General features: G+C 35.2%; 1 protein-coding gene and 1 pseudogene across 2 annotated transcripts; one reads left to right on the top strand and one right to left on the bottom strand.

Annotated features, from left to right (window-relative positions):
• Positions 1–1,638: 1,638 nt before the first annotated feature.
• LOC114720980 (protein NRT1/ PTR FAMILY 6.3-like) lies at positions 1,639–6,288 on the bottom strand (annotated as a pseudogene).
• Positions 6,289–24,823: 18,535 nt separating this feature from the next.
• Positions 24,824–25,768, top strand: LOC114720973 (14 kDa proline-rich protein DC2.15). 2 transcript variants are annotated; one of them, XM_028906723.1, is made up of 2 exons: positions 24,824–25,109; positions 25,152–25,768. In XM_028906723.1, exons 1-2 carry the CDS (start codon positions 24,930–24,932, stop codon positions 25,410–25,412), a joined length of 441 nt encoding a protein of 146 aa, XP_028762556.1. In that variant the 5' UTR covers positions 24,824–24,929; the 3' UTR covers positions 25,413–25,768. The 2 variants fall into 2 exon arrangements, with proteins under 2 accessions (XP_028762556.1, XP_028762555.1); XM_028906722.1 differs by having other exon boundaries at positions 24,825–25,768.
• The last annotated feature ends 250 nt before the right edge of the window (positions 25,769–26,018 follow it).

Raw genomic sequence — 26,018 nt, 5'->3', positions numbered from 1 at the left:
TTCGGCCACAACTCATTCTTGCATATTACGTACGTAGTTTGTCGTATCCCAAATTTCAAAAACCACAGTTACCCATCAGAGACTTCAAAAGCTCCAAATGGGCGAAAGTGATGTGTGAAAGCCCAAGCACATATGTATGGAAAGCTTTCCATCCAAACCCAAAATAGTGTGTTAAGCGCGTTGGACAATTGCTTCCCATCACAAAAATTGACGGACTGCGGCGGCGGTGGGGCTATCCAATTCAGAGTTCACGCCCATATGTCCAAGTCCAATAATTGATGCAACCTGACAGATATGTTGAAGCAAGCCAAGTCCATGGTGGCTACAGATATTTAAAGAAGTAGATGTATATATGTTTTTGGTGGGGGCTGCAAATAAGGAATGGATATGTTGAGATGGGCGTTGCATTGATTTGGGGATTGGGAGATGATTGGGAATATCAGAAGTTAACGTTACAGAAGAGGTCAAGAGGGTGAGGCAATCAATGCGCAGTGGATGCTTCCCACTTGGGACACTGATCTGAGAACATCCCCATTAAATTAAAGCAATATCCCAACCTTTAAGGATTTCCACATGCATGCCTTCATCTCTCCTTCCCACTTTCTTCTTCATATTTTAATATATATATCCTCTGGTTTTGGTTTTGGACTTTTGCTTACATGAATGAAAACAATGTTCGTGAGCTGTCTCCCTCCCGCCTTTTTCTTGTAATTTTGTCTGACCATCTACCGAATACGTGTTCCCTTTTCAGCTTTTATCTCTGCTCCCACTGCTCCTGTTTCTGATTCACTATCTTGTATCTATCTACCGTTTCCCGATATGGATCTCCCCCTCTCACTCTCTCTGCGTGTGGGGGCTAGAAAATCAAAACAGGAACTCAGTTAATTTGAACTTTGAACAAAGGTGTGGTTTCTTTTCTCTCTTATTGTCAAATTTAACACGGAAAGTTATCAGATAGAACTTTATCAGAAATAAATAGTATATCTAGATGGAAAGTGAGTTATTGATATGATATGATTTATGTAACTGATGATGATTATGCTTGATAGGATAAAATTTGCTATTAATGTCATTGTTGAGCGTAGAAAGAATGTCGGCCACTGCTAAGATGCCATCAACGACTCATATCCGTCATTCCTACTTCAATTATTCAAGAGAAGTCCAGTCCCTAGCTAGTGTAAGGGACACAATTTACTGTTCACTTTATAGGATCTTACTCTGACGTGCATGCATACGCTTCTCAATAATATTGACTACTTATTATCTGTAGGACAAAAACAAAATAAATGGAAAACTTATCTGCACTTTATGTTTGACTCAAAAGTTTAAGAGTTAATAAACTTTTTCAACGGTCTGTTAATAAAATAAGGTAGCATCATATAATTCATGTAACTACTTCCACTTGCTGGTTGAAGATATAAAAGGAACGGCCGCTAGTGCTAGGGTCTCATCACTGATCCATACCCATCATTCCTATTTCTTTTGAAAAAAGGTTCCCTGGAAAGGATAAAATTTACTATTCACTTGATAAGTTCTTATATATGGACATGCACATGCTCCTTAATGATACTAACTCCTCATCCGCATACCAAAAAGTGGGGGGGGGGGGACACTGGGCTTTGACGTGCTCATATGAAGTTGACAGTCAGTAAGCTTTTTCCGCCTTAATTATTTGCTTGATCTAGCTTTCATTATACAGACATGCAAACGGTTATCACAACTTACGACCTTGTAGGATACAAACGCTCAGCAATTTGTTTCACATGTCAAATGCTGCCAGGCTAAATTATGACACAGGGAGAGCAGGGGAAAATACAAGGTAGAATAATCCTATTCCTAGTCCTAAGCATGGCAAGCGGCGTCCTGTTCCTCCAATTCTATGCCCTCCTCAGCCAGCCGCTTGTCCTTGTACACGTACCACTTGGCGCAAAGTAGATACACCGCGAAATTGACCCCACTAACAACGGTCAACAGCCAGTAAAAGTTATAGAGCCTGCCCTGGTTAAGGTTATCGGCCAGCCACGGCTTCCTTTGCCCCGTCAGCTTGTGCACTATTGTCACCAACAATGAGCTCACGAAGAACCCCAACGACAGTGTGCTCAGGAACAGCCCCGTGCTCATCGTCTTCATCCCCTTGGGACATTCTCTCAGGAAGAAATCTAGCTGACCTATGTACGTAAATGCCTCCCCTGCCCCCACAAAGAAAAACTGGGGGATTAGCCAGAACACGCTCATGGGGATCTCCGCCGTGGGTTTGTTCGTCAAATCATTTGACTTTGCCACTCTGAGACGCTTTATTTCAGTGAGTGCTGCTACGGCCATGGCGCATGCTGAGAAAAAAAGCCCCACCCCTATGCGCTGCAGAGGGGACAGTCCTTGTTGGTTGTTGAGCAGTCTTTTTGCGACGGGGAGGACGACTCGGTCGTAGACGGGGACTGTGAGAAGAATGCTTCCGACGAAGAAGACGGTGAGGGAAGCTGGGGGGATCTGGAATGATTTCCCGATGTGGCGGTCCATGGTGGTTGCCTGGGACACAGAGAATGTTGTCATCTGGGCATACACAGTCCAAAATATGATGGTGGTGGCCCAGATTGGCAACATCCTTAGGATCAGTTTCACTTCCTCCACGTCTGTCAGAGTCGATAGATACCACTTCCTCTCTTCCGTGCCTGCGCCTACTGTTTCCTGATCTATGATCGCAGCCTTGTCCAAGAACCTGCACGCCACAATACACATCCAATTATTAACACTCTACAAACCACAACATTCTATCAACATGATGAAGAGATTGTTTAGTCATGAAAATTTCCCTGATTAATTAGTAGCACTATGATGCTGAACTTTTGCGGATAAGTTGAGTTCATCAACTTGAGCCACGGATAGCCATAGTATGAAAACGATTAATAGACGCTCAAATCACATCAATAAAATCAATAACCACCAATATAAAGTAAAAGATTTATAGGACGTCATGTTTACTTTTAAAATTACGTGCAACGCAGAACCAGACACGTGTGTAACATAATAATGATGAGTAAGATGGATTAAATAAAATAGCGAGAGAAGGGGAAAAGCATGAATGAAGGAAACGATGATGAAAGGGCATATCTTTTGGATAGATGGGCACATGACATGAGGAGGGAGAATCGATAGAAAGCGTGTGAGGAGGGAATAGAGCCAAACAAGCTTTGCTAAAAGTTAATTCATGTTAGGGAGAGAAAATGACGCAAGGCAAAGGGATCACGTTAATCACAGGCAAAATAAAAAAGGTTGATTGAGAGAGAGAAACAGAGATAGCAAGATGGAACCAGAAAGCCAATATGTCCGTGACAGGGGTAACTGTGTGGGTAAGAATTTGCCGTTGGAAGAGAGAATAGCAACAGCTCAACTCAACTCCACCATGCAAAAGACAAACAGCGCATGATCCACCAACTGGGATTGGATATTGACACACACACGCATCTTCATTTTTCCCTTTTTTGATTCCCCTCCCAGACCCCATCTTTTATCTTAATTCTCACAAACTAAGGTTTCCCTTCTTTTTTTATATTTTCTTTTGTCCTTATTATTCTGGATATGCTGGAATCTGCTTTTTCGGTTTCCGTCTCCCCACAGTTTATGCAACTAAACATAAAAGGACCAATAAACCCAGGGGACACCAAGATATTTGACACATGCATCCATGGATATACATGAGCATGAGCATGAACATGAGCATGACATCCAAAGACAACTTTCCAGGACCGACCTAGTGCCGACCAATAATATAGGATCTGAGGCCACCAATGTAAAATTGCCTAATCCTTCCCTCCATCATTGAAATTGGAGGGCCCCTTCTCGATGTAACCTTCACTTCACCAGTGGGACCCCCCTCTTCTTACTCACTATTCCTGCCTCCCTCAATTACTCTCAAAGTTGCCTCCCCCATCTTTTTCCCCCAAAAAAAAAATTGACATAAAAATATGAAATACATCTTCGTCTGAATCCTTTAAACGTCCATATTTTGTTAAATATTTTTAAATAAAAAATTAATAGAAATAAAAACCATACAAATTTCCCGCGCCATATTCTTCTCGGGCTCTATGTGAAAAGCATGTTATGTACTTCACAACTCAAAAAATTTAAACCCAAATTATAATGAAAGTTCGTTCTAAGATTTAACTTTTTATATAATCACTTTTTTTTCCCCTCGATCTCTTTATCATTTCGTTGTTGCTTTACAATAATTTTAAGGCATCTAGCCGCTCCAGAATTTTAAGGCATCCTAAAGCTCCACGTCCTGGTTTAGTGGTTTCTTTTTCCTAGCTGTAACACTCTGGTTAAATATAAATAAATGATTCCCCAACGGAAAAGCACCGAAGCTTGCTTTCCTTTCCCACAACTAAAAAGTAAAAACCTTTCTCTAAAATGAGGAGATATCTAGTAGGGCCATAAGCTTTCTCTTCTGTCAAAGTGGGACCATAAGATAGACTTCTCTTAGATGCATGTGTAAATTTAATTCATGCAAAGAAAACAAAATAAAAGGGAAAAAAGAAAGGTAAAAACGAGTCAATGATATGAATTATTAAAATATAATACATGTTACAAGCTGACAACAATAGTATGGGGTGCGGATAACAGTGCAGGATTCAGATACAGACAAAAATAATACATGTTATGATTTAGAAAAGCAGTCAAATACGTTCCCCTTGGGCCCTTACCAACCAGGCCACGAGGAAAGCAATTAGCACTTGGCAGTAAATAAAAGGGGTTCTCAAGTACGCAGCAGGAATCTCTGTATTTTAATCTTTTGTCGAGTGAAGGAAGAAATGCAATCATTTCAATCTCGTAACAGATCATAATCGTAAATGATGAAGATGATGATAAATATAATTTCTGCACAAAAAAAGAGAGTAGGAAATGTTACCGGAACTGCTTGCTGTGAGGCAAAGCCTGCTTCTTCTTCCTGGTGGCTTCATCGGCGATGTCATCCAAGTTGAAGAGCGACAACGAATCGGAGGGTAGTCGCAAGTTCCTCTTCCTCCAAGCAGCGACGACCACCACAGCAATCTGAGTCAAGGGGCTACCCACGAGTTTCTTGAAGCGGTAGCGCCTCGTCCCCGACAAGAACACGACAAGGGCGATCACGATGGCCATGGCACAAATACCATAACCCCATTCTCTACCCAGGTTGTCTTGAATGTAAACCAGAATTGTCACAGCCGCCAGAGACCCTATGCTGATGAAGAAAGAACCAATTGAAGAATTTCGTCATCTGGGATTTCTCTGCTTCGTCCGTTTCGTCGTTTCGTCAAATTGATCGGACCCAAACCCAGAAACACTTGATTTCAGACCTCCGGTGCCGAGGGCGGTCACATAGAGCGCTAAATACAGAACCATCAGCTGCATATTGTTCGCAGGAATGCATGGTTTTTTTGAATCAGCATCGCATTTGGGAGGGTGCAGGCTCGGAATTATTGTGGATATCGTCAGGATTGTAACCCCCTGGCATTTAAAAGACAAATAAACGCTTCAACACTCCTGCTGCTGCTCCGAATCGATGGCAGAACAGAGCTTAGATACAAAAGGAGAATACGTGAAGTATGATTAGAGTCAGAGTGTCTTACAGTAGCTTGCACGGTTGCAAAGATGGCGATGGTGAGGTATCTGTCAAAGAAAGAATTGGACAAAACAAACGGAATAATTAAAACAAGAATCCCCCAAATCAAAACGGTCGGCGTACAAGGAAAAAGGCGGTAACGAAATAATAAGGCAGTAAAATATATATATATATATATATTTATACATACACATATCAGTTGGAAAAAGAAAAGAGAGAGAATCAGGGATTGAATGGGTAATGCGATGTACCTGCCGAGGAAAGTGTCGGCCACAAAACCACCGAGCAGGCAGAGCATGAAGGAGGTTCCCATGAAGTTGGTGACGATATTGGCGGAGGTAGCATTACCCAAATGCATGGTGCCCGTCAAATAAGTGACTAAATTAACAGCGATGCCGAGTGTTGTGAGCCTCTCACAAGCTTCCCCACCTGAGAGAGAAGACGACAAAAATAGGAAGGTTGATAAAAGGATCATGTATTTTGAATAACACAACCCAACCAAAAATGGAAAGGCGGGCAGAAACCTAAAATCATGGCGGCGGCGGCCCAACCACCGGTGGTAGAGCGGAGAGCGGGACGACCCTTGTAGTCCCAGGCATCAGAGATGGGTTTGCCCTGCGGGGGAGTACCCATTTTCATAGAGATGAGGTTGTTAAGAGAAGAAAGAAACAAGTAAAAGAAGGCAAGTGTGGCCACGGCTCATGTTGCGACTTCTCTAGCCTCCTTATATAGCCCCTGGCAGGGAAGCAGGAGCGCCATGCCCATCTGCCATCCTGGATGCTGGTTTTTCATCCCTCCAATTATTATTATTTTTTTATTTATTAAAATTTTCCGCGATCAACCGCACCTTACCCCTATTTTCACTCCCTACTGCTGTTAGTTACTGTTAATCTGTTATTGTTATTATTATCAACATAGATGTGGTCACATGAAAAATTGTTGGCCCTGTGGAGTACAGTGCTCTTTAAAAAAAAAAAAATTTTTGAAGCACTGTCGACAAAGATTGAGTTTAAGAATTAGGTTTAACTGGGTTAAAGTTATACGAATCAAATAATAAATTTTTTCAAAATAAAAATATCCCATTTGAAGTTGATTTTTTTTTTGTTGTTGTTTGAATTGCTTTATGATAAATTTCTTTGTCGGGCGGTTCACCCTCTATCGTTGTTTTACTTTGTAATTCAATGTATTCTAATCAACTAGTGATAACTGCTGATTGGGATAATTTTTTTTGCCATCAGTGATAAATTAAATTATGGTTTTTTTGTAAGAATTAATGATTTATTGTTTTAGATATCTTCCTGCTCTAATTTATTTTTTCCCTTCCTATTTACATATTAATCATTTTTTCTATTTAATAAAACGTTAATTCCTGGATTAGTCTTATTTGAGGAATATTTTCGAAGTTGGTTGAACCAAATATCAAAAGGTCAACTGAAGGTTAGAATGACCTAAATTATGTGTAAAACCCCTAAAACTTCTGGTAAATGCAAATATCCCTGCTTTCAAAATTTTAGTCCTCCGCTTTGATTCTTTTAACGTCATTCGTGCTTAAACGTCTTGATTACTAAATAAATGTGTGCTAAAACCATAAGAAAATGAGCATTAAAATATAAATATTAAAAATAATCAAACATGAGGACTACAGAATAAATTTCAGTACTAAAAGTTGAGTTAAAAAATAACTCAAAATTTAAATTTCAACCAGGTACGCTGATCCCTTTTTTTCAATTTCAGGAGGCAAATGGCCCGTGATATACTGTTGGCGAAATAATAGCATGGTTCACAGCAGAAAAGTTATTTGCGAAAAATTAAAAATTTAGGCTTAAAAGTATAATTTACACGTAATTCAGCCTTTAACCAGCTTCATCCTTTTCTAGCGGAAAGGTAACTAAGCCAGGCCACTTGGGCACTGGGACGACACCAATTAAGACTTAAATAGACCCCTTACCTCTCATTTGAGAAACTTTATTTTTTGGATGTTTTAAAGCAGGAAAGCAATAATTTCTCACATGCATCAAGTTATTACTCAAGTGACATTTATTGGGTATCTTTATTTTTGGCATTGGCGGGAGAATTGGTTTTATTTCTGGCCACAGAACTGAACTCCCAGGTAACCACTACAAGGAGAAATTAAGAGCGTCCCGCTCACTTTAAATGGTCAATGATGAGATTACTCTGAATTTGGTCCATTAATTTTCTACGTCTCTTTAGTTTGGTCCTCAAACCTATTGAGTAGTGTCCCTTTGTGAATCCGTGCTCTCTTTTAATTGCTCAAGTAATTGACCCTCGACACACCCCCACCCTCCACCAATGCAATTGGGACACGTATAGTTCAAGTGTTTCACGTTTTCTCCACTTATTAACTAGTTTAAATTAAATTACAGTGGGATGATTAATTAATTGACAGTAATTAATTGACTAGGAATGAAGTTAGGGTGAATGAATTAACGTGTGTGTATTGATGAGGGAATTGGGGAACAGTGTACAATGTGCGCCCAACCAGGTTTGTAATAATTCAAGGGATGACGTTGGGGTTATAATTTACAGGGATGGTTGGATTGGCTTCCATTGGAGTAATTGTGATGATAAGGGAGTGGACACTTAAAAGTGGAAACAAAGACGGTTCAACTTCAACTTTCATTATGATTGGAGACAACTTTGTCATTTCAACAAATAAAGGCCATATGTACATGATGTCCAGGTCTAAGCAAGATTTGAGCCGCTAATTATTCAGATTCTGTGCTCTCTTCTTTTTTTTTCCCGGGGATGGCCTGGTTGAAACTCCAGCAATTAGTAGCAGAGAAAATAGTACACACCATGGGATCCAGTGGTGGATCCAGGACAACCATAGTGGGTTGCAATTATTTTTTTAAAAAGAAAAGAAGAGATTTCATTTTTCTAATTGCAAATTGAGAATGGAATTCCCTTAGTCCCAAAAATAATACTTTTCCGACCCTTAATATAAAACCTAATTAAGGAGAGATGATGTTGCTCTTATATGTGAGATCTATTTCATATGTTTATCACTTTTTTTTTTTCAAATTAACCCTATTGATATTTCACCAACAATAATCAAGTAGAAGAATGAGGGAGGGAATTAAGAAAGATATTTATGGTGTTTTAAAAAAGTATCATATTAATTAATTTAACTAACATCTTTAATCTACTCAAATTTAATTAATTAGTTCTTATATTAAGAACATGATGAGTATTTAGATATTGCGGATATTAAAAATATTAATTAAGTTAATTATTTTAAATGCTTATTATTTTTTAAAATAATTTTTTAATCATGTGCATTGTAATTATTTTTTAATGAAAACTCTCTTGTTATGCACAATTAATAAAAATACTTTGAAAAAAATTATAAATTTAAAAGATAAAATAAATTAAAATTTCATATTTAGAATTGAATGTACAGTATATATATTCATGACAATATCAATAATTTCGCTAGCTAGATATCTAATCCACCTATAATAATATTTATAATGGAATATTTATCAATTCAATTTTATTGGAAAATTTATCAATTCATTGATACGAATGGTAGTGGGCAGTGACTCTCCTCTGTTAAACGAGTAAGCGGTTAGGTGTTTAATTATCAATTATTATCAAATTTGGTCGGGAGAAGTACGCAGCCCTCTTCATATTTCAAGCGAGATTAGATTCTGATACCAATGGATAATTGGGGTGACTATGAGAACACAGTTGTTCAACGACTATTGTAATAGGCAGGGACAAACCTCTATTTGTAGGACTTGGCAGTTACCACACTATAGCGGCCCCCACTGCAATAGGATACCACCATTTAAATCAATATACCACCTCTGTTTTTAATTATAAAATTTTGTTTATAGACTATAAATGAGGTTTTATAATTAGAATATGAGGTAGTAGTTTTTAAGGAAATATATTCACTATATCACCCTTTGATTTTTTTTAATAATAATTAGGTTCATAAAGTCCGAAACGGTACAAGAATTTAGTTTTTTTTTTTTTTTAATCAACCTCCTCTCTGAACTAACGGGTAGTTGATTTAGGATACAGAAGTTACATTTGCTACATAATCCGTAATAGAAAGAGAATCGAAGTTACAGTGCACCGAAACGTTAATCCAACTCCTATATATGAAAAAGCAATCTAGCATCATCTATAACAACCTTCTTTTTTTTTTTTTTTGTCTGACATCTATAACAACCTTGAAAAGTGATTAGCATCGCAGCCCCTACAATTATAATAAAATCATAGATGCGTGTCTGATCTGTTTTGAGAACTTATGCTACTTTTTTACCCCAAAAATTGAGAGCATATATGCTTGAAAGAATTGGTGAAAAAAATCAGTTTAAAACTTTACTGGTTAGAAGAATCTAATACATTTATAGATGTGTAATATCGATATTCGAAATTAGGTCATGCTGACCATTAAAATTTTCATACAGCAAATTTTCACCAATTTTTTAATATATTTTACTCTGGTTTTCAATACTCTTTAGAATATTTATTAAATGTCGTCATTAACTAATTTTTTGGGATCTCATTATCTGTAGACAACAACTGAGACATCCTCGACTGTGTCTCAATTAAAAGATATCAAATCATTAATGCCATTAAGGAGCGATTTACAAATCTATTGTTAAAATGAATAAATAAAAGTCTTTGCCTCAACATCATCAGATCACAATGTAATGATTAATGTCTCTTAATTGAGAGCCACTTTGAGGGGATGAAGGTCAATAACATCACATTCAAAACAGTCTCATGGATCTTACCCCCCAAAAAAAAAAAACAGTGCCATGGAATGTCATTAAGTAAAAACACTAAATTATAATACTTTATAGAAATGGATATAATGGTATTTCGAAAGGAAACAAGATTCTTCAATAATAAAAAAATCATGACTGGCGACTGCCAATATGCAAAAATCATTTATATGCTTGACAAAGACTTTACTGGTAATATTTTAAAAATTTTATGATATTATAAAATATAGGAAAAAAACGACTTAGTGTGGACACTTTAAGCTAGTTATGTTATACTAAGCTATTATTAAATATCCTGTATAAAAAATTAAAAATTATTACTAGTATGCTTATAAATATTAAACAGAAATTGAAAATTTGGAATTAAGAAAGGAGATAGAAACGCGAGAAGGACAACATACTGAGAATGGATGGGTTCAAATTAAAATAGTAAATAAAAATTTAGCGGAGATTTAATAAGTGAAGCAAGCACAAAATTATGAACTATACGGGAGCATGATAATATAAGCCACACAAATTTCAGTGGAGGCACTTGCCGACCGTGAGCACCACACAATTATGTATGCCTGCCTATGTGCATTGGAAATTTGGATGTCCCCGTTTCAGCACCACATGCTTAGCATGTTAATTAATCTTATTTATAAATTAATTCATATAATAATATGTTTCATCAACTTCGTTACCCCTATCTTGAGATTTAATATTTTTTTAATTTTATTCCTATTTAATACATACGCTATACTTTAATGATTTATGCTCATAAATGACAAATAAAGAATACAATACAAGCACATGTTCATATGAAAAATGTTATGATGCGATTTATAAATTAAAAAAAAAATGCTTGTCTTCTATCTTATAAATGGAATCAGAGAGAACCGTAGACATACATATACTTCATCAAGAAGATTTTTCTTTTAGAAAAATCCAATTACGCTGCTTGTTTTCTGATTTTGACACAGCTTTGTTACTGGATTTGATGTTGCGATTGCCTTAATTAGTCGGTTATGATGTGGTCATTTATACTTAATAATGAGACAACTGAGGGGAGAATCACCGTCAGAATCTAGCACATAGCATTTGTATTTATGAATTGATTGATGAGTGATGATATCCATGTATATGTGGATCCAGTTACAATCACTTGACTGATCATCCACATTTAATGGGACGCATGGAGTTACTATTTCAGAAGCTTTGTGATATCTGCAACAAGTCAACTACTCAGATCACTACCAAATATTGAAATTAACCCACACATGTACATATATATACAAAATTCTTAGTTGACCCATTAGCCACATACTTCCATTTGGTTTAATTTGATCCTGATGCATATTCGGAAGAAAACAACACATCGTCTCAAAATCAAATAGCCCTCTCATCTATTCTTAATTTCAAACAATATATATTAGCCAAACAACATACTCAATGAAAAATCAAGATTTTCTTTTTCACATTATGCATGTTGGACTAATGGCCTTATAATGCAGCATATACAGAGCTTCCTCATAAATAAGAGGTCACGTGTTTCATCTCATCTGTAATTTGAGGCTATTTGTATCTATTTTCTTTTTTTTTTTTGAAAACAAAACATAACATATATTTGTGCATGTAATCTCTGCCAATCAACCACACGCAACAAGCTAGGTTGAAGTTTAGGTAATTATTTTTGGTTTTGTTCACAGTTATGTAACTCGAGTGGGTTGACCTCCAACAGCCAATTAAAATAATCTAATCATTCAAAAATTAGGCAGACTTTATGAAGCATAATAATAATAAAAAAAACCTTCTATATATATTAATTATTGCCAACTTTGTTGGGTCTTTTTTCTTTTTTATGTCTTGGCAACGTCGCAGGTAGTCAGCATACATTGCAACGGGACAATAAGATGGCAAGTCCTTATTGAGACATGTGTGGTGTCTTGGCCAATTCCTAATAATCTTCTTATTGTAGGGGCCAAGAATGGACCACTTATCACTTGTTCTTTTCTTTTTGGGGACAACAACCCCTTATCATTAATCATCATTATCATGTGTAAAACCTGATAGGTTTTTATCATTTTTTAATACAGTAAAGGTTTGAATTCCTAATTTCATATTAATGCTTTTCAACCTCAATTATTTGACCATGTGAATCCTATTATTTCACTAATGATGCCAAACGCCTTTTGGTTTTTGCCCTGTTGACGTCTGCATTAGGATTATCTGTGAGTTCTTATTGATCAAACATATTCAAGAAGAAAAAAAATCTCAAAGTACGTGTTTCTTGCGAATAACATATATATAGTAGTTTGATTGTAGAGTTTAAAAAAAAAAAAAAAAGAGAGGTTAATTCTGAAGTCTAAATTATGGGAACAGACTTCAGACTTGATCAAAGTTTAAAAATAAGACAAAATAATATATACACAGTAGTTTTAATAACAAAAGGCAAGTTAAAAATAATTTAAAAATAAAAATTAAATATGACACAATGTGACACAGATCTTCCAGGTACTTTGAGGTCGATCGATAGAACAAAATAACAATAAAATCAACAAGAATATTAATGTTAAAATCAAAATTGTCCTCTTGATTCCGTATTGACAATAGGATTGATTTTGATGTTCGCTTCATCTAATTTTCTCATGATGCTCTTTTTTTTCTTTTCCAAATCCTTATCTTCTAATCACTCACTACAAAAATTCCAGACCCCTTGCTACGAAAAGGGGATCGTTAATAGTTTGGGAAAGCGACGTGTGATGTTTGGTCCAAAAGAATAGTATTATGCAGCGTTCACATGCTGACACGTGTAATTTCTGGCCGGTTGGGCTTCAATTTGCACCACAATTTTATTCCGCAAAACAATCAAACATGTTTGCTTATCTGACTAATCCAGTGGAGTCTATTATTCTCTCCCAAAATTGACAACGAAATAACTATTAATATATTAAAACTTTTTTATAACAACAGGGGATGATTAGATCTAATAGAATAGACTAATTCCTTACAATATGACAAATTAATATTTAAATTTTTACTAAAACATATTTACATTTAGTATCTAATTATACTTGTTTCGAACAAAATTGCTTCTAATAAGAATACATGTAAGCAATTATATATGTGTGTGTGTAAGGCACACACTTGGTCGATTCGTGGCGGGCCACCTGTTCTTAATTATTTTTCGGGGCGGAAGAAAGTTTTATTATTCAAAACATTCAACAAAGACAAGGCACGAAACTCTCAACGTACGTTCATGATTCAGCACAGCACATTTGGTTTCAATAGTTTTCGATAGGGTTCGATTCAAATATTTCTTTTTCTTCCTTTCACTTATTGCTGACTTATCTTGAAGAATGACCAAAAAGTAAACTAAACTTATCTTTTGCAGGTATATTATATTAATAACCATTTAATCAATAAAATAGCCCTTTTTCCGGTGGGGATAAGCCGACCTGTTTCTTCTAATGATTCGAAGAACCAATGACGTAACGCCGTGCTCAATTATAGAGCTTCGAATAGTAATACGTTCAAATAATTTAGATGGAAATAAATTAAATAAAATAGATATGATTATTTAAACTCGTTCAACTTAATCAAAATCGTGCTTGAGTCTGATATATTCTCTTTGATTTTTTTAAAAAAATCTTTTTGGCTGAAGAGGATGAATTTTAATCATTTGTCTCCGAGTCAGAAATTTGAGTTCGGACTTCATCCCAGAAATTGATTATAATAAATGACACATAATTTCTTGGACCTGTGTGGAAACATTTTAAATAATTGAGAAAGCATGCCAAGTTATTTCTTCTTTTTAGTCAAGGTTATATATGAGAGTAACACACTAATAATTGATTATTCTTTTTTATTACTATCGAATTTTTGGCCCACAAGTATACGCTAGAGCCAAAAAGTGAAGCTATCGACGAGATAGAAGCGATGGCCAGATAATTTAATAGTCGGATTTCCTAATCACTTCAAAATTAGTACTTGTGATTGGGCTTTTAATGGCAAGCTACGTCGTGCTGGAATTGTGCCGCTCGTATCTGTCTTTGTAATGGATTGGTCACTCTGATCTTTATATGTTTCTTTTATATATGTGTGTGTGTATTCTTTATATTTTTCTAATCGATCGATAACGTGTGCGTTGTGAGAAGGAGCCTGAGAAATCAGCTGCGAAATGCGTGAATTAGAGTTCTTATATTAAATGTCAATTAAATAATCATTTGATAAGAAAAAATGTTGGTTCGAAGCTTGTAAATGCAGAGCGAGAAGGGAAAACGAAAAACTTTAAAACTTATTTCATAGATTTTGCCGATTGCTGACACAGAGTTATCGGTTTATGTATGCATGCTTTGAAAATGAACCTAATGATATGAGTAAATACATAAAACAGGAAGAACCTTTATTCCATAAATCCGGGTTGACTATATAAATTGTATAATTTGATTGTGTTTCATCAATAATTAAATTTTTGAATAAATTGTCACCAAACTTAATTCCTGTGGGCGTATATATTTTGTCAGGCTGAAATAGGGTGGGAACAAATGATCATTTTGTTGAGGAGAAAATAAAAAAGAGAAAACCACTAGGAAAATACTACTGGTCCTTAATATAAAAGTTTGTTTGACTTTTATCTTGATTCTAAATATAAGGCTCTAATTCACTTTGTATCTCATATTTTTTTTTATTTTTTTAAGATAATCCTTATAATAATGGTAGTTATAGTCAATACACTTAATTAACAAGGACATTTTAGAAAAAACGACATTTATTCATTACAAATAACTAACTTAGCTATTTTTCTTAATATACTTAAATTAGTCAACTTGCTCTTATACTCATTCGGTTCTTAACATAAGACCCATTTAATTAATTTGATTAGATTAAGGAAGTTAGGTAAGTTAGTTAATTAGAAGAAAAGTGACACATTTTTCCTAAAACATCATAATTATCTTTCTTAATACCTCATCTCCCTCTTCTACTTGATTATGGTTAAGGGAGTGTCCATAGGGGTAATTTAGAGAAAATTGATAAATATAAGAAATGAATCTTATATTTAGAACTAAAATCAATTCAACAATTAAGTCTCGTATTAAGAACCAGAAGAATATTAAGGATTAGATGTAGTCATATTCATTACACACAGAGAGAGAAAACTGAAATGCATGTACTTAGTATTTATTATTTGGTGTGAATATTATTTTCCTATTTGTGTGTACAAGAAAATTATGCAGCAGGGAAGAGATGGAGGAAGCAAGATGGAAACTTGAGTTGAGAGACATGCGTGGCAATCAGTGGCTGGTTCTGTTGCTAATTTGACATGAGCGTTGACTCAAATCGTATAATTACCCGCTTTTATAGCCCACATTTGACCTACATGACAATTATGTAATATTACTATTCATTTAAAAAGTGGTGGGAAAATGAATAATCAACAACTATCCCGTTTTAAATATAAAAGTTAGTTATGATTTTTAAATATAAGATTTAGTTATAATTTTTAAATATAAAATCTTAATCTATTTTGTCTTTCAAGTTTATAGTGTGTTCTAAAAAATATTCCCATTAATTATAAGATATTTTCACCCATATATGTAGATCTAATGTATATGATTGAATGAGGGTAATTTAAAGAAATCAATATATATTTGTTACAAATAACGGACTAAAGTAATTTTTTAATCTCTCCAAACTAATTCTAGCTCTTTGAACGTAGTGTTTAATTAATTAGAAGGGGGAAAAAAGAAAGAAAGTGGGTGATATGTGCTTTTTTTTGGACCATAAACTGGGTGATATGAAACCAAAGCAGTGATCCATGTTGAACCTATATTTTTAGTATTATAAACGTATATTCTTTAAATGATTGCACAGCTGATTCTCATCGGAATCGGAGGGAAGTGCTCAACTAGGCCACTCTTTGCGAATGATGATTTAAGATTAAATTTCATAGTGTTACGCATATGCGCCTTTCGACTTTTAAGAGATCCTCATACAGCTACACTCAACTCAACATATTTGAAAAAAACATATAGATCATACTTATAAAACTTAAAATTAAAACATGGCGTCCAAATAAACCAATTAGATATGTGAGTATTTTTAAAAATATTTCATAAATATTAAAGGTCTTGTTACTACTCCTTCTAGTTTTAAATATAAGACCTATTTTATAATATAAATTACACTGCAAAATATATATTATATTTAGGATAAAAAGAATATCTTATATTAATGTATTAAACTCAATAAGTGTACCTTAAAATGAGGCATGTACCATTACCAAGATAGGACTCATACCCAGCAGCAGCAGCAATAATAAGTAAATAAATAAAAATGGGGGTGTTTGGTAATTGATGGTAGTGGGATGGTGGGGCCCTATTTTTCATGGTTAAAAGAGACAGTCACATGTTTGTGCTTGAGATTTTGTTGGCGCAAGTTTTGTGTATGAAATATTGAAAATATAATTATGAATGTTAATTATTGATGAGTTCGTGACATAACGAGAATCCACGAGACGGGAGCATCTCGGTTGGTTCTTGCTGTTTCGGAATCATCCACGATTGCTTTCCCAGTAACCCTTTCCTTTTACCTGCCTCACAGGGTAGCAACCCTGTCTCAATTATTTTATGTCTTGATCTCTGAGAACGCTAATCATATGATTTAGCTGCGTTAATTTTTCTATGCCCAAAAAAAATTAAGACATTAATATCGTTCTTAATTCTTGAAATTTAATCTCATTTTAGTTTTAATTTCTAAATTTGATTTGATTTCAAGTTGTTCCCTGAAATTTAGCTTCGTTTTGATTTTAATTAATCCTTAAAAAAATTGTTTCAAGGACAAACATCTTAAAATGGATTAAAATAAAATCAAATTTTAGAGACCGAAATCATTGGTCTAAAATTTTAAAAGTTAAAACTAAAATGAAGTTAAATTTTAGGGAAAATTAAAAAAAAAACCCTTGAAATATAGAAAATTTTAGATTGGGTTTTAGAATTGTGTAAATGACAGAAAGGGTCAAAGACCCAATCTGTCATTTGTAAAATCAAGAGAAATTGACAACTTTACCCTCATTTGTATTCATTAACTATAATAATTTAAGAAATCACTATAAGGGTTTAGGCGTTATCTAAATTCGTGTAGAGAATAACTACTCACTTTTTCATAGTCAGATGCCTTGTTATTAACTGCAACTAACCATGTAATAACTATAACAGTGTAAGCATTACCTAGATTCATGTAGATAATAACTACTCACTTTTTCGTAGTCAGGTACTTTGTTATTAACTACAACTAATCATGTAATCACTAGAATAGTATAAGCATTATCTAAATTTATTTAGAGAATAACTACTCACTTTTACTTGACTAGGACAAAGTTGTCAATTCCTCTTGATTTTACAAATGACAGATTGGGTCATTGACCTTTTTTGTCATTTACACAATTCCAGAACCCAATCTGAAATTTCATATATTCCAAGGGCTTTTTCTAGGATTTTTTCTAAATTTTAAAGAGTAAAAATAATATTAACAGAAAATTAAGGGGAAAAAACAGGAGGGAAGGTGGAGAATAACAATAAATATGTACATCTTGTTCGGTACTTTGTCCTAGCGAGTTGTCCCTTAATATAGGGTGCTAATGAGTTGGATTCCAACAGGAATAGCTCAACGCCGTGTAAAAAAAAGAAAAAGAAAAAGAAAACAAACAAAGAAAGAAATGGCTATCAAAAGGGTTCACCACTTCCATACTTATAAGGCCTTGTTCAGAAAAAAAGGGGGAGAAAGAGAAACATTTAAACCTGATCGGATCTTTCATATCCACGAAATATATGTATACGGAATATATATTGAGATAAATAAGGGGGGGAAAAGGACCAATGGGCCCTATTTTGGGACCGTAACATTTTCTCATGCTATTCTCTTTTTGGAATGTATTTTGTAAATGGAGAGAATTCAAGGTCAACTTGAATGATTCATCGGTCTGATTTCAAAGAAGCAAATGATTTGAAGGAGATGGAGCGGGGAAAATAAGGTTCCTGGAACATGGGTTTAAAGTTGGGCCGGTGGACTCTTGTGGTGATCAGATTGGTGAGTCCATGTTGATGGGCCCACATGGTGGTGGCTTCGGCCCATATGTCAGTTCAAAACAACGAAAGTGAGGACTCTTTTTGAAAGGGTCGATTTCAATGCACTGTAGCTTCACATGGTCCAAATTATGAGTAGTTCCCATTGGCGGTCCCATTTTGTTCCCCCCTTTTTCTGGGCAGAGGACGGTTCCATACTCAATGTGTTTCGTGATTTCCATGTCCTTTCGGCTTTCTGGTCCTCTTTGTGTGATTCTTTGCTTGAGGCAGCTTGAATAATCTCCAATATTCTACACTCTAATTATTATTCCCTGACGCAACCATGAGCATGAACTGGGAAGAGAATGCCCCCCACTTAATCATATCGTAGTAATCAGGTCATTACCTTGGTACGTAACACTCAAAGCTACCCGTTAAGGCCTGGCTTAAAGCCAATTCATTATTCCAACAAATGCAGAAAATTAAAGCTTTGCAATATCTCACAACTGATCGATCACGAGTGACGCATACATTCTGAATTAGAGGCATCGAACCATGTGAAACCGATCGACCAACGTCCAACATTTAAGCTGGCAACCGCAAGTTGTCGGACAAAGGGCAAATTGTTGGATTTTGTTTACTTAGTCATATTTAGTGTTCAATATTAGGAAGATATAAGTGAACTAAGGTATACTCCCACGAACATCTATATACAAAAATTCATCCATGCTTGTATCCATCCATGTTTAAGCTGATATAGCATCCGAAAAGCTGTGGAAGCATAACTAATTATATAAGCTTTGTGTGTGTGTGTGTGTGTAGAGATTTAGGCTGCTTGACTTTGGCCAATGGCCCAGCTGATCACGTACTTACTGTATGTCCTTGTTCTTTTCCTATCACCCACTACTTACATATTACGCGCGTTAATGGAGGGACCCCTGTGTCGATGAGGAAAACTTTCAATATTTGAAACATATCTTTGTTAATAGATCAAATCACTAAAAGGTTGAATCATCATATATGATTTTATCTTAATTAAGTTGATCACGACGCGTGTGCGTTGATTAGGAAATCATACTCCGAACCCGAGCTCGTTGCTCGTTAGTTGACTTTCACTTTTTACAGCTTTGTTAGTACTGTACAAGTACAGAACATATATCCATCTAAATAGCTCCGGTGATTGAGACCCATCAATCTTATGATTAAAGTGAACTTCACAGCATTACTGAACAACTGAATCCACAATTTAATTACTAAGCATACTATTTACCCTCAAACAAAACACATTTTTGAATAGAATAACGGGCACCCAACGGTCCTTAAAGATTAAGAAAAACTATGAATTTTGTCGATTTCTTTTTTTACCGAACTAATTGAACATTTGATATATATAGGTCGTGGAAGTTGTCAAGTCAATTTCTATTTATGCCTGGGACAGAAGGGCGAGGAAGATGGTGAACACAGAGATATACTCGAGGTGTGTTGCTTCATTCTCAAGTTAGTTGGGTTTTGTAATTATTATTTTTCTCGCAAGTTTTGTCACGCTCCACCGTCCTTGTGTATTCTTGTGATTATGAGGCTTATATTTTGGGGCTTGCTTTGAGAACACATTTAATTAGTTAGATAATGTCCCATCACATAGAAAATTCTTGATACAATTAAACATTCCGTTTTTGAAATGCAAGTTTTGTTTTTTATTTCTGGCCTTGCATGTTTGCACTTGCACTTCATCCATCCATAATCAATCAATTTTATGTCTTCATGTTTCCAAACGAAGTTTTGAGAAAGGTGGACATATAGAACAAATATATATGGCCCACACCTGGCTTTGGTTACGTTTATATTTTTGTTTTCAATTGTTACCTTCAGTCCTTGGTATAAGAATTAATTAGGAAGTTTAATTTAGTCATAATAAACAGAAGATTTTGATTCACCTGCCTCTCAAATTTATATATTTTTTTTTCAAAACATTCTTATTGATTGTAAGAGTATTCCCATCAATGGGTAGTTTCAATTCAGACAATTTAAAAAAATCAGCATATTAAATAGCTAACTTAATTAATTTTTTTAGTACTTTGCTTGGTGTTTATGAGTTATCGTCAAACACAAACCATCCAGATATTCATAGCAAAGATGCTGACCATGCAATGGGATTGATTTTTCGACCCACCTTTCACACGAGCAGCATATAAGTGGCTTCTTTGAAAAGACTTTTCGGGGCTCTGGCGCTGGAAATTTAACCAAAAAAAAGATTTGAATGATGTGATATATGTTATGGATCGATGCTTGGGAGATTTGTTAATTAATTAATTATTACCAAATGATTATGTTAGTTAAGCAGAGATGGCTCCACAAGTTGCGAGTCTAAGGGAAGGCAAGCCATGCAAGACTGTCCACGATACATATTGATGTGTTTGAAGCTCGGTGGCGTTGGATTTTTTTAATGAAGGTGGGAAATTTTCGGTGGAATCTGTTTCTGGAAAAGTACAGCCCGTGACTCCATAATTAATCTTTAATTTGTATTAGAGCCTAGAAGACTTCTTAATGATAATCATTGAGTGCACGTATAAATTTCTATTCCCTCCGTTTTATATTATCTGTCACAATAATACTGTTTTCCATCATCCTTATCGATTTTAGATACCAGAAATGCAATAAATTAGGAATAACATTTACTTAAAGAGGATTAAGAGAATTTTAGAAAAGTAGCAGATTAATTTTACAAAATCTAATGTCATTTAATAATTTTCTTTGTTCTGTCGTGACAACCTCATGTTAAGAGAAGTTAATTTTTAATGTGCGCTAATTCTACAATCTGTTAAAGTTATCAAATACTACACTTAATCCTTAATATAAGAGTTAATTGATTAATTTAAATAGATTAAAAAAATTCATTAAGTTAGATATTTGCAATAAATAAGTGTTATTTTTCTAAAATACCCTTGTTAATAATATATATAAGCTAGAATTACTATTTTGATAGAATATTTAACATACACAATTACTATAAAGACTATTTTAAAAATAAATAAATAAATATAAGAGATAAAGTGGATTGGAGTCTTATATTTAGAATTAATTTAAATGTCAAATAAGTTCTTATATTAAGAATCAGAAGTAGTACACGTTAAGTATCATAGATATTTCTCTTCAGGAATACAGAGTCATTCTCTTTAAAAAATTTCAGTCCTGAGTTATCAGTAGCTAGCTAATGTATTTATACGCGTAATGGCATTTAATTAAAAACCCAAGGGAGAAATAGATCCTTGATTTTTAGATGGCATACATCTAGATCTCTATTTTTAATGACCTGATCTATGAAATTAATAAATAAGCTTAAGGAAAACAATGTTGGCAAGTGGTATGCTATAGGACAATTTGTATAGCTAGCGAGACGGAGATTCCAGCCTTTCACAAAGTAAGAACATGGCAAGACACTTGGACCACTTTTAATTTGTGACGTTGTATATAATTAATTACCCTCATCGTACATGACTCCAGTAATTGAGCCAAAGAATCTTCTCTTGTTTTGTTCTCTGAGTTATTGAAATAATTGATTATGGAGTGATTAGCCAAAAAAAACATAACTAATCGAGATGACGAGATCCATTATGTCTCATAACTGATTAAGTAGCACATCAAATCAATGGAGAGGAAGAAAATCTGGTGCAACTAATGTCAAAGGCTTTTAATTAATTAGTTTTGTGGTTTGTAGGCTCTTTAGGCCTCTCTGGCTTTATTTTCAACGCTGCAGATACGTGACGCATAAAGGGGAAAAATTATCCAGATATAGGAGTATTTATTTAATTATGGATTCCACCTGTACATAATTACAATGACTTTGGTAATTAATCGCTTTTGAAATTGTATAACAACTGCTCCGTCAAATGTTTCAACTTTTTCGTTACCAGTAAAATAAAATATTCCATACCACTGTCTCGTGGCAGCGGAAACTGGAGACACGGGAAATATTTTTTTACTACTGGCATCTGAGTAATAATTATTATTTTAAAAATTCAGATGATGTCATTTTTTAAATGAAATAAGATTTCAGGCATTTTTCATGCATGCCCAATACAATCTTGTGTTCCATGATATTAGGACAAGGAAAACGAAACGGATCTTGTCAATTAGATTAAAGACCACTCCTACTAGTTCTTATATTAAAAATTAGAGGTAGTAATTTTTATGTGATAACATGGTTCATATATACTCAGTTTGGTTTGTGAGTGAATTCAATTCTTATATATGAAGACTTTACAATAAACAAGATTTTATAATTAGGACCGGAGTTAGTATTAAGAACCGTGAATTATATTAATTATTTTAGTTGTCATATTAATGCCCGGGCACACATGCTTTAGCTTAAGACTAAACTCTCTCTCTCTCTCTCTCTCCGAGTTTGACTTTCACTGTGCGTGGCAACTCGTGCTAAAGAACCCCTACTAGCAAACATTTTTAAAAGTTATTTCATTTAATTGAAGCCAAGTTTCACGACCATATGTTTGGGGTTTTTACTTGTGGCACGCCTAACAAATTCTTAAAATTTTGTGCAATAAAATAAATGATAATGACGACATCATCACACAAAAATTAGAAGTAGCCATGGATTTACGTTTGCACCCGCAAAATTATGCACTTACATTCTAGCAATATAATGCTTGCCTGGTTGCCTCCTCACGGGGCGTATTATTGTCTGTCTCGTCATCCACTGTAAACGGCACTTTTCCGAGCTTAGTCAGGAATGGTTGATCAATTTTAGGATAACCATGGCCATTACAAGATCACAGCAACTAATTAATATGAGCTTTTTCATCAGCAAAGACTAAAACGACTCAAAGGATTTAGGTAACAAAAGTGTGTGTGTGTGTGTGTGTATAGCATCAGCAGCTAGTATGGATCTACGAATTTGGCATGATTTGATCCAAATTTCTGGTGGACCAGGCTCAATTACTTTAAAAAAGCCTGAGATGATAACTTACAGGGGAGGAAGAAGAGTGGTAGATATTTCATATTTGTGCGACTGTTCTGTATCCGGACGACGAGGGCGCACTGTGAGTCATTGATGAAATGAACGGCCAAGATTGAAATACTGCCCAGCCAGATGCAAAAACCCAACTAGAATTTATCGGTTTTGTTTACCAAACGGAAATCATCAATTTGATTGTCGATTCTTTATTAGGACATAATTTTTTTAAATCTAAAAATCTGCTATTCCACATCTCGTGCAACAAATTAAACTATAAGTTTTATACATGGTCAAAAATATAAAATTATATGAAAAATATTTTTCTGCTTATTATCTGTGTGCTTATGCACATGTTTTTATTCTGACCACAATTTTTTCAATGTACTCATCCGCTAAAGGTAATTAAAAAATTTCAAAATCATAGCAAATTGTGAAAAATGATTGACACTGAAAACTTTAGTTTTGTTTAATTACATGGCAAGGTCTATACATTGTTGTTGGGGGAAGGTATCAAATATAAATAATTGAATTTCAACTTTGCGGAGAGTTAAAAAAAAAAAAAAAACTCATGTGCATGGGAGAGAACCACTCATCAGTTTTTCTTCTTCTTCGTCTCAACACTTGCATTAATTCAATTGATCAATGCTTGTGTGTAACCCGAAGGATATGAAATACTCCTTCGGTCCTTAATATAAGACTCAATTCTTGAGTTAGTTTTGGTTCTAAATATAAGACCCATTTATCATATTTATCAATTTTCTCTTAATTACCCCTATAAATACTCCTTCAAGTATAATCAAGTAGAAGAGGGAGATGAGGTATTATAAAAAATGATTATGGTGTTTTAGGAAAAATGTGTCACTTTTTTTATAATTAACTAACTTACCTAACTTCCTTAATCTAATCAAATTATTTAAATGGATCTTATATTAAGGACTGGAGGAGTACTAAATAGTTGTACAAAAAGAGATAGGATGGATTGAAAAATATAATACATATAAACGAAGTCTTATAATTAGGATATGAGGTAATAACATTAATTGTTAAATAGAGCATAGGTTATTTATGAATAATTAAGGATATTAATTACCAGAGAGTGGGTATGCCCTGGGGTAAATCAAACAACTATATGTACGTCCAGAGGATGCTGCATGATTGTGTCGGGACGTACGGTTCCTGTAACAAAGGAGGTTTCAGTTTCCCCAAGTCCTAACCAGAACTTGCTTTATTTTTTTAACCTCTGCGTTTATTTATTAATTAATGCTTAATCCCATTTTTTAAATCAACCCTTAGAATCTACAATCACAAACTTCCAAAACCTTTCCCAAAATCACACCTCTCTGCCAGCTAACCTCCTCGCTTCACACATGCTTGCTTACATCCTTCGTTGCCTCTCTTCATGTCAATCTGATCACATCCACCACTATATAAATCGCCCTTCTCTTCTCATACCTCTCATCTCTCCCAAGCTCCAATAGTTATAAACTTATAACTACGACTTGAAGAGACAGAGAAAAAAAGCTACTAGCTTCCTCGCTAGGGTTTCGAGATCATCCATGGCTTCCAAACCTTGCTCCTCCCTCGCTCTTTTCCTCGTCATCAACCTTCTCTTCTTTTCCATGGTCTCTGCGTGCTATCACTGTCCCGGTGGTTCAAACCCAAGGCCCAGGCCGAGACCTATCCCCAACCCCTTCAACCCCACCCCCTCCCCGGGAAGCGGAACCGGAACAGGAACAGGAACAGGAACCGGAACCGGAACCGGAACCGGAACAGGAACTGGAACTTGCCCCAGGGACGCACTGAAACTAGGGGTATGTGCCAATGTGCTCAACGGTTTGTTGAACGTGACGCTTGGTCAGCCGCCGGTGACGCCATGCTGCACCCTCATCCAAGGGCTCGCCGACCTTGAGGCCGCCGTCTGCCTCTGCACCGCCCTACGAGCTAACATTCTGGGTATCAACCTCAACATTCCGATCTCTCTCAGCTTGCTTCTCAACGTTTGCTCTAGGCAAGTCCCTCGTAACTTCCAATGCGCTTGATGATCATCCCAACAGCTATAAGTACGTACGTCTACGTACACCGTATTTCATCGGCGACCTTCTTATTATTCTGTTACTCCATTTGTTTCAACTTCTACAAAAATTAAATTCTAGTATCATGTGTGTGTGATTTATTATTGTGTACTTTTATGATTAATTGGAGGCTAGCTAGTAGCTGCATGCCTAGTTATCCTTTATTATTATCTATCTACAGTTAGTGCTTGTTTTTATTCGTGCATGGAGTCAAAGTGAATAAGTTTCCCCGTGTTTACTTGCCAAGTAAATTGTAAGGGGAACCCCAAAAATTAATCACAGTGTTCTTCATTATAAAGAAATGGTTCGAATCCTTCTTTTCCGTTGTCTCCATCTCTAGCTCTGTTCACATGTAGCAAGCCCCTTTTGCCTCTCTTCTCTTCACACAAAAAGGAGGGAAGCATAAATCAGGAAAAAGGAAAAACAATGGAAGCAGAAAATAAAGAGCTGGATTCAGAAACTTTGTCATAGACCGTAACTCGCAACATTCTTGATTATTTAATTCATAATTTTACAAACAATTGACGAAGTAAAATGTCTTCGCGTTACTTTCCAGTTTCCAATTGCATAAAC

The sequence above is a fragment of the Neltuma alba genome, unplaced genomic scaffold (genome assembly GCF_004799145.2).
Source record: "Neltuma alba isolate B1F8T4 unplaced genomic scaffold, ASM479914v2 tig00012009_pilon, whole genome shotgun sequence".
Taxonomy (NCBI): Eukaryota; Viridiplantae; Streptophyta; class Magnoliopsida; order Fabales; family Fabaceae; genus Neltuma; species Neltuma alba.
This window is presented reverse-complemented; position numbering and strand designations above follow the sequence as displayed.

Bases quoted from the DNA above. Each gene is read 5' to 3' on its own strand.
- LOC114720973 (XM_028906722.1), top strand. From the start codon at position 24,930: ATGGCTTCCAAACCTTGCTCCTCCCTCGCTCTTTTCCTCGTCATCAAC.